At 42.9% G+C, this 10,343-nt stretch overlaps 1 protein-coding gene across 2 annotated transcripts in view; it reads left to right on the top strand.

Annotated features, from left to right (window-relative positions):
- Window positions 1-336: 336 nt before the first annotated feature.
- STON2 (stonin 2) overlaps window positions 337-10,343 on the top strand; it is a gene marked incomplete at both ends in the record, with an annotated part of 120,572 nt that continues 110,565 nt past the window's right edge. The window contains 2 exons of one of the 2 annotated variants that reach the window (XM_080707844.1): window positions 337-424; window positions 3,568-3,843. In XM_080707844.1, coding sequence (XP_080563970.1) covers window positions 337-424; window positions 3,568-3,843 — 364 coding nt within the window. Of the gene's footprint in view, window positions 425-3,567; window positions 3,853-10,343 lie in introns of both variants that reach the window. The other variant, XM_080707843.1, reaches the window with a different exon arrangement.

The following is a 10,343-nucleotide window of genomic DNA, read 5'->3' as shown; positions in this document are numbered from 1 at the left end:
TAAAAAGTAGACATAAGACAGGAGCAGAGAGAAAGATGGCAAGTTGTGAATCCCCCTCAGAATTCTTTGTGGGTAGTGCTGAAACCCTGGTCTTGTGTAGATTTGGAATAATGTGATGATTATCTTTTCAAATTTTTTTTAAAACAAATTTCTGCTTGGCAGATTCACCAAAGGCAAGAGGGGCCAACAGTGTACATTCGGAGTATTGCCCTTGGCAAGACCCCCGCGACAGGCTGGAATCCAAGTCCTCTGTGCTACCAGACTCTCCTCCACCCAGACATCATTCTGGGGTCCCCCTGAGGTCAGCAGTGTGAAGATGACCAGCCCCTTCCTAGCATGATGACCCTGGACCATGTGATTGCCACCCACCAGTCGGAGTGGGTCTCCTTCAATGAAGAGCCACTCTTTCCTGCCTCTGCTGAGGGTAAGGAGTGCTTTCACCTCTTAAAAGTGACAAGAATATCAAAGAACCATGCCTGCTGTTATGGCTTCTACTTGATCATTCTCTGGGTAAGATCTCAACCAAAAAGCTAGTTTGGTCTCTTTCCTAAGATGTGTGAATTCTTCCATTTAGAAACCCAGAGGAAGCATTTTAGTAAACTTAAAAGCCCTGAACATCGAAGGTATTGGTTCTTTGCTCCCAAGGGATAGAAACTTCATTTTTTACAAAGTTATTTAGTGACAGCTTTCTTAGTGGTTCCTCCTACCAAAAATTTGGGTTTTCTCTTTTTTTTTTTTTTTTTTTTTTTTTACTGGGGATGGAACTCGGGAGCCTTCTACCTCCGAGCTAAACCCCCCAGCCCTATATTTTTTTTTATTATTTATTTTGAAACAGGGTCTCACTGAGTTGCAAAGGGCTTAAGTAGCTGAGATTGTCCACGAACCTGGCTCCTCCTGTCTCAGCATCTCAAATACTAGGGTTACAAGCGTGTGTCACCAGACCCGGCTTTCTCAATTTTTAATGAGGGTGTTATGAGTGGTGGACTCCAGAGCGATATGGCCTGAGCTCAGATGCCAGCCTCATCGCAGAATGGCATGCCCCTGGAGGCTTGTGAGGATAAAGTGAACTAGCATAGTACTTAGCACCGTGCCCGGCGTGTGGCAAGATTTCAGTATCATCATCTTTGATCATGGTGAAGGTGATTATGTTGCCTTTTAGGAAACCGGTACTCAGGGATGGAGGTCAGGGCAGGATCCATGAGGTATTTGCCGAGCTGTGTTTGTTGGTTTCGTTCTGCTGCAGCTGCCATTGCCAACTGAGGTCTTACCACCTTCCTTTAGAACACCTGACAAGCCGGGCGTGGTGGCACACACTAGTAATCCCAGTACTTGGGAGGCTGAGACAGGAGGATCGCAGATTCGCCGCCAGCCTCAGCTACTTAGGCCCTTTGCAACTTAGTGAGACCCTGTTTCAAAAATAAAGAATATAAAATAGGGCTGGGAGTGTAGCTTGGAGGTAGAATGGCCCTGGGTTGAATTCCCAGTACGTCAAAGAAAAGAAAAAAAATTTGACAAGTGTGAGTGTGCAGGTGTGCCGTGCAGTATGGTGTCCATGTGGCTACTGAGCCCTGGAAGTGTGGCGAGTCTGAGTTGACATGTGCTGGAAGTATCAGTTACCTACCACGAAGTTTGAAGACCTTGTTTGAAAAAAAAGATAAATATCTAATTAACAAGCTATGTATGGTATTGGAGCATGCCTGTAATCCTCGTACTTGGAAGGTTAGACAGGAAGACCGCAGGTTTGTGGACAACCTCAGAACTTAGTGAGACCCTCCACAACTTAGACCCTGTTTCAAAATAAAAAGAAAAATAAAATAAGGCTGGTGTTATAGCTCAGCAGTAGAATACCCCTGGGTTCAATTCTTGGTAAAACACACACACACACACACACACACACACACACACACACACACACTCAGTGTGCAGATTACATGTTTAAATGATAAATTTTCAATATGCTGGGCTGAAGTACAGTGTTATTAAAAATAGTTTCTTAGGTCTGGCATTTAGCTCAGTGGTAGATGTACTTTGTATGAGCAAGACCCTGGGTTCAATCCATAGCACCTCAATAACAAAGAAACAAGAAAGTTTCTCCTGGTTTTTTTTTTTAACTTTTAAAAATATGGCCACTAGCCAAGTGTGGTGGTACACGCCTATAATCCCAGTACTTGGGAGGCTTAGATGGGAGAATCACAGGTTCGAGGCCAGCCTCAGCCACTTAGCAAGACTCTGTTTCAATATAAATAATAAAATGGGGTCGGGGTTGTAGCTCAGAGATAGAATGTCACTGGGTTCAATCCTCAGCACCAAAAAAATAAATAAATAAATAAATGTGGTTACTAGAACACTTAGAATAATCACATAGGTGGCTTGCTTTTCCTTCTATTAGACAGTGCAAGTTTTCATTCTTTGATTATATGCAGGTTACCAGTTTATTTGGCTTGTGATTCAGGAAAATATTTTCCTATTTCTTCCTTTTTAAAAATTTTTGTATGGAAAAAATTGACCTTTTGGATATACATTTGACCCACTGACGTGATTAGTATACAGTTCTTTATTATCAGTTTTATCCCCAAGAGTATTAAATGTTTCAACACCTCTGAAGCAACTTGGAGCCGTGGGAAGAGCCCGAGTCGTACTCAGCGGGTCATTAGTACAGCGTTTGCATCTGGTACCTGCAGACGTGTGCGGTTTGGACTGCACTGAGTTGAATTCGAATGTGTGCGGTCCAGAGAGAAGCTCCTGTTCAGCCACAGTCTCCACCGGTCCTTCTCGCCTTCCCTTTGTCCCGCTCACCTCAGGCAGCTTTCTCATTTGATCTCTCTAGACATTTTAATTTGTGATCCTCAAAGACTGGAGTAGATGCTGAGATAAAATGGTGAACAAATTCGTCAGCCTGCCTAGAAACCGACTACAGACGTGTTTTACACGTTGCTTTGTTTTATTTTGTCCTGTGTGTGTGTTACTGGGGATTGAACCCAGGGACATTCTAACTCTGAGCTACACCTCTAGCCTTATTTTATTGGACTATTTTATTTTTTTATTTATCTTTTTATTTTTCGTGGTCCTGGGGGTGGAACCCAGGGGCCTCTACCTCCAGGATACACCTCTGACCTAGTTTATATTTTATTTTGAAACTGGGTTTCACTAAGTTGCCGAGAGCCTTACTAAGTAGCTGAGGCTGGCTTTTCAACTCTTGTCTCAGCCTCCCAAGTACTGGGATTACAAGCATGCGCCACCATGCCCAGCTTATTGGCTGTTTTGAAACAGGGTCTCACTAAATTGCTGAGGCTGGCCTTGAACCAGCGATCCTCCTATTTCAGCCCCTCCCCCCCCATTCTGGGATTACCAGCATGTATCACTGTGCCTGGTAGCTTTACATATTTTCACACATTGTTAGGGAAGAAATCCTTTAGCACTGAGATAGATCAGCATGGCTCTTCCATCTTCCTCATTAGTCCTGTAGTTCCCCTCTTTCATCTTTACTTATTTGTTTGTTTTGCTTCTCTGAGCCAGTTCTGACGAGTGTCTTCCTCACCTGATGGTGCTGTCTTCCGTCTGTCTCAGGGAGCACTGAAGAACATCTCCAAGCCTTGTCCTCGTCTTCAGACCGGTCAGAGAGCTCCTCTGGGGAGAACCATGTGGCAGATGCAGCCTCTCAGGACCTTTCCCACTCGGAGCAGGATGACTCCTCCGAGAAGATGGGCCTCATCTCAGAAGCGGCCTCCCCTCCCGGGAGCCCCGAGCAGCCCCCTCCTAACCTGGCCTCGGCCATCAGCAGCTGGGTTCAATTTGAAGATGACACACCGTGGGCCAGCACCTCACCATCTCCTAAGGAAACAGGTGGGACAGGTGTGAGGTGGGCAGTTCTGGCGCAGCATGTGCTAAGCAGGTGCTTCTCATGAGAGGCCCGAGGGCTGCCAGGAGGCCACTGTACTTGCTCCAGAGCCCTGGAGCATCAGCTGCTCATGGGAGAGCAGACAGAGGTCTCACCTGGTTTGATTCTATAACTAGTTCTTGTGGATATAAGCACACCAAAGAATTGACATGTTCTGGACATTTTCAGCCTCTTAGACTTGTCCTTGGTGATTGACTTGTCTTTGGAAGAATACACATTTTCTTTTTTATCTATTAGGGATTTGGAATTATATTTACTCAGCATCTAAACTATAAGCTCCTTACCCATAGGAATGAATGTCTGTTACCATGTGGATCACTGACCTTCTCTCATAGAGTTCACAGAAATGGACATTCTCAAACTTCTGGACCAAACCTCTGGAGTCTTTTAGATGTAGAGAGGATCATAAATGGTCAAGCTCTTGTTTTATGGCGTTTAAATGCCTGAGGCTATATTGGGGAGCTCTGTGAAGCCAGAGAGTTGTTAGTCCCTACCCTGGCAGCCTGGCTACTTATTGCATTGCACTACTCTAAAGCATACCAAGGGTGACTGAATAACCTTTGTGTCTGTATTAGTTTTCTACTTGCTGCTATAACACAAATTTAATGGCTTGAAAAACATGAAATTATTGGGCTGGGATGTAGCTCAGTGGCAAAGCGCTTGCCAGGCAAGTGTACTGTGCTGGGTTTTATCCCCAGTCCAAAAAGACAAAAAAAAAAAAAGACCCCCTTAAAACAAACAAACAAACAAACATGAGATTATCATCTTATAATTCAGTATTCAGTGGTCTATCATGGGTGTCAATGAGTGAAACTTAAGGTATTATAGAGCTGTATTCCTTTCCAGAGGTTTTAAGGTAGAATCTATTTCTTAGCACTTTACAGCTTCCAGAGGCTGCCCATGTTCTTTAATACATGAGCCCTCCAAACCTAGGAATGTAGCATCTTTCTGTGCCCTTCTCCAAAGTGACATCTTTCTCTAACTGTGCCTCTCTTCCAACTTTGGATGGACCCACTGTGATTACACTGGGCCCACGAGGATAGTTTCCTCATCTCAAGGTTCTTTACATAATCACGTAGGCAAAGTTCCTTTTGCCATGTAAGGTAACATATTCATAGGTTCTAGGGATTTGAAAGTGGACATCTTGGGGTTAGGGCATTACCCTGTCTTACCACATAGACCTACTAGCAAACATCAAGTTTGATATGTTTTTCTGTTAAGTAGGTTAAGTATTTTGCTATTTTCCTTTTATAAACGATCCCTTTGTCAAACATGTTTCTGCACCAATTAAATGACCATAAGAAGATTCAAAACATGATTCTACCATTTCTAAGTCACACTTTGTGCATATATGTATCATTTTCATAAGTATCATATTTCCAGTGACTTGTTGGTGCTGCTCAAAGCAGCATAGGCAGTGTGACAGCCCGGACAGGCTTCCAGCCTGGCCACGAGGGCAAAAGTGACCCTTAATGAACACCTAAGGTCTCAAGACGCCGGAATAAATATACCTGTGGGGAAAGTTACTGAACAGTGGCCCCATTCTTTGTATGTTACACCTCTCCACGATTCATGTCAGAATCGAAGCCGCAATGTGTTGGTATTAAGAGGGAGGAGGGGCCTTTGAGAGATGACGAGGTCATGACAATGGAGCCCTTCTGGATGGGATTAAAACTCTTATGAAGAAGCTTGAGGGAGCCTCCCCTCATTTGACGACACAGTGGTAGTCCCTTCTGCTGGGGACACAGCTAGAAGCTCACATCCAGTGCTGATCTCAGACTTCCCAAACTCCAGCTCTGTGAGCAGTAAAGTTTCTGTTCTTTATAAATTACCTAGTCTAAGAATTTTTTTTTTTTTTTTAGGAGCAGGAATGGACTAAGAAAATAGCAGTGAATCAATACAGATTTTCTTTATTTTTAATTAGATCCCCTTTTTGTGTGTGTTATTAGGGATTGAACCCAGAGCCTCCCTTAAGCCTCCCATAGGCAAGTGCTCTCCCACCGAGCTACATCTCCAGCCCTTTTAATTTTTTTTTTTTTAAATTTGAGACAGGGTCTCACTAAGTTGCCCGTGTTGGCCTTGAACTTGTGATTCTCCTGCCTCAGACTCTTAAGTAGCTGGGAGTACAGGTTTGGGCTGCTCATACCTGGGTAATAATATAAGCTTCCTGAATGCTTATTCTCTTCAGAGAATAATGCTCGATGCTCTAATTACATTGTCTCATGCAGTCCTTACCGTAATCACAGGAGGAGGTTACTGGTATTATATTCATATTTTCATGAGAAAATGGAGAAGTTTGGGGTTTTGCCCAGGTTGAATGCTGGGAGGTGGCAGGAAAGAGCTCTGACAACGGACAGGCTGGCCCCAGGACCTTGGAGCCGCCGGCGGACCTTGGAGCGGTGCTCTGTGGGCCTTACTCTTCCTACTGCTTTGGCTGCTGCAGTGCCTCTGCTCCCTTATCACCCAGGAGGCCGGGCTGGGAAGGCAGGTGGCCTTGTTTCTCCACTCGCCCACCCTGACTCAGCCATGCCTCCAGGTTATTGATTTTAGTCAGGGCATTCAGATTTTTCACATCTTGTTCATACCTACCTTTGGCCTTGAAGATTTCTTGATTGTTCAAAACTGTTCACAGGACAGATGGGTCAGTTTATTTCAACTCTTTGACCTTATTTTTGCAAAACTAATTTTGGGATAAGTCCTTGTTTTGTTACCTATGTCTAACTGAGGATGTTATTGACAGTGGTTTTGAGTGTGTGTGTGTGTGTGTTATTGGGGGTTGAACCTAGGGACGTTCTAACTCTGAGCTATATCCCCAACCCTATTTTATTTTTTATTTTGAAACAGGCTTTCGCTAAGTTGATGAGGGCATCATTAAGTTGCTGAGGTTGTCTTCAAACGTTGGATGCTCCTGTCTTAGCCTCCCAAGTTACTGGGATTACAGGAATTCACCACCATGGTTGGCAATAAAACTTTATTCTTTAAGATAACAATTGTCAAGTTTTTACCTAAAGACCTCTGGGGTTTCGCAAGGGACACGTACAGTCAGTTTTGTTTCTTTTCATTATAATTTTAAGATGTCACTTGCCTCTTTCCCTACACTGGTAGTACAGACGTAATAGTGAGTTAAATTTATGACCATTATTTATTCGTAGTAAAAATAGAAACCCTGAATTTCACTTAACAATATGCTTGATGAAGCAGTGAAAGTACTGATTTTATTAAATTGCAAATATTCAGTATATCTTTTTAAATATTCTCTGTAACATAGAAGGAAATAAAGCATATCAAAATATGTTTGCTATTTGGAGAAGGAATAGTTACCTCAAAAACAATTGGATCTAAATTCTTTTTTAATTTTAAAATATCAATTTAGAAATCTAAAATTTTTAAAATTATTTTTGAAATTCAAAACAATGCAAATATATCCTCATTGAACAAAATATCCATATTTTAGAGATAAGATCTAATGAACACATGTCTAATTCTGCCACATTCAACTCACCCTAATCCAGGGCCTCATGCCAATAAAACTTATTTATACAAATAGGTGGTTAACTTATTGATCATAGTTTATTGTTTTGATTTGATACTTTAAAAAATATTACATTGAGCTGGGCGTGGTGGTGCATGCTTGTAATCCCAGCATTTGGGGGGTTGAGACAGGAGGATCAAAGTTTATGGACAGTCTCAGCTACTTGGTATGACAGGTGTGTGCCACCACGCTGAGCCGGCCTCAGCTACTTAGGCCCTTTGCAACTCAGTGAGACCCTGTTTCAAAATAAAGAATTAAAAATTCGGGCTGGAGGTGCAGCTCAGAGGTAGAATGCCTCTGGGTTCCATCCCCAGTACCACACACACACAAAAATATTATATCGAAGCTGGGCGTGGTGGTACATGCTTATAATCCCAGCATTCGGGAGGCTGAGACAGTAGGATCACGGTTCACAGACAGCCTCAGCTACTTAGTGAGGCCATTTGCAACTTAGAAGGACTCTGTTTCAAAAATAAAGAATAAAAAAATTGGGCTGGGGATGTAGCTCGGAGGTTGAATGCTCCTGGGTTCCATCCCCAGTACTGGAAAAAAAAAAAAAAGTTACATTGAAGTGTTACTTCGATAATGCGTTTTGGGAGCTCCCTTGAATTCTGCATCCAGTGCAGCATGGTGTTCTTTACCCCAATCCCAGCTCTGCATTGTTCTTTTACGGGCACTATTAAAAAGGAAATCAAGAAATGACAACTTTCACATGCATTAAAGATTAATTTTGGCTTGAAAATTGCTCAAACATTAGAAATACCATCTGTTCCCACGTATGAAAATTTCACTCAGCCCTGTGGAGGTGGAGTTCTCTGCCTCAGGAGAAGCCTGCAGACCGACCGACCTGCAGACGTGATACTAGCAGAGAGTAAGAACTTAATAAATATTCAATGACACATAGCAGGAATAAGCCATGCCCAGGGCTGCCCCTCCTCCTGGTAGTGTTTCTAAATCTAGGAACTTTGGAGGAATCGGATCATTTGGGTCCTAAAAATAGCAAAAAGTAATAAATCTGAGGGCCAAATCTCAAATCTTCTGCCAATACCCATCTTGACCCATCAGTGAACCCACTAAATAAAAGGCTGCCGGGTACATTCCTGTTACCCAGATCAGCCTCCCACATAGAGTAATTCTCTGGGTTTCCTCCCTGGGACCATGTTTAACAATCAGAAAAAATGGTTGATAGCGCTAAGGCCAAGTGATAAGCAGGAGAAACTGGGCTGTTAGCCCACTCAGCATGGATAATGGAGGCATTCCTCAAGTTAAACAATTGTTCTATTCTGAAGACTGTTGGGCAGCTCAGAATTTAATTTGAATCCAAAATATTTGGATCCATGTGCTGTGTTAGTAGAACCACATATGTAATTGAATTACATAGAAATAACCCAGATGTGTATAGCAAATGTCCTCTTGGTGACAGAGATGTTATCAGACTTCTTGCACACACTGCTTTCTTTCTTTCTTTCTTTCTTTCTTTCTTTCTTTCTTTCTTTCTTTCTTTCTTTCTTGTACTGGGGATGAACCCAGGGCCTTTCTACCTCAAAGCTACACCGTAGCCCTATTTTTTATTCTTTATTTTGAATCAAGTCTCACTGAGTATCAGAGGGCCCGCTGAAGCAGTAACTGAGCTGTCCTTGAATCGTGATCCTCCCATCTCAACCTCCAAATGCTGGGATTACAAGTGTATGCCACCGCTCTTAGCTTTGGTACTTGGTCTATTCATTTGCTGATACTAAGTTTTCTGATATGGTAGGCTGTATAACAGTACCCAGAGACATCAGGTCTTAGTCCCTGGAACCTATAAATGTTGTCTTATTTGAAGAAGGGGACTTTGCAGATGTGATTAAGGATTTTGCAAGGGGGAGATATCCTTGGCTTATTTTTGTGAGCCCTACATACAATCACATGCAACTTTATAAAAGGGTGGCAGAGCAGATTTTTGCACCCGCAGAGAAGACAGTGTGGAGATGGAACAGAAAGATCTGTAGATGCTACAGAAAGATCTGAAGATGCTGGCCTTCTGCTGAGGAAGGCCAGGAGCCACCAGGAGCTAGAAAATGCAAGGAGCAGATGCTCATCGAGCCTCTGGAAGGAGGCTGGTCCTGTTGATCTCTTGATTTCAGCACAGGGATTCTGGTTTCAAAAGTGTGGCCACCAGAACCATAAAAGAATAAATTACTATTGTTTTAAGCTACCAAATTTGTAGCCGTTGGTTACAGCAGCCATAGAAAAACTAATGCACTGTGTCTACATTCTTAAAATGAAACCATTTGCATAAGGCTGAGGGTAAGTCAGCCTGGGCTAGGGAGCATCTGTAATCATTGTGCAGGCTTTTTATTAAGCAGCTTTGTGCTAGCCACTCTGCTTATGTCCACACCTTACAGCCCTTCCTCACTTATTCATTGAGTCACTGAATATTTATTAAGTTCTTACTTTCTGCACTGCTGCTAGGTATAGATATTCAAAGACATAGTCTGGCACCCACAATTTCACAGAAATCCATTGAGCTTCTTTCTGGGCCCTCTAGTGAGAAAGCAGAGCCAACCTGAGCCATTATGATTTCCCCCATCTGCTTCCAGTTGATTGTCATCTGTGTCTTTGCATGCATGTCTTTCCACCACTGCGTGTCTTTTTGTTGTTGATGATGATGTTTTTTATTTTGTGGTAGTTGAGAACTTAGAACTGGCTCTGGGGAAGCAAAGGGAGAGATGGGTGTTGGGAGAACTGTTTGCCTGAGAGACTCATTTTATAGCCAGCCCCATCCTTTGTCTCTTCCTGTGAAGGATTAGATCAGAATTCAAAGCTCCCTTCTGTGCCAGTTATCACTTACTTCTGGGGCTTCCCCACGCTCCTACTCAGTTCTGCTATAGATCCAGTGGTGCCTCTTGGAGAAAATTCACAGCTAGGTAG

This window comes from Muscardinus avellanarius (assembly GCF_963383645.1).
Source record: "Muscardinus avellanarius genome assembly, chromosome: 12".
Taxonomy (NCBI): domain Eukaryota; kingdom Metazoa; phylum Chordata; class Mammalia; order Rodentia; family Gliridae; genus Muscardinus; species Muscardinus avellanarius.
Note: the sequence above shows the minus strand (reverse complement) of the source record. Positions and strands in the feature narration are given on the sequence as shown.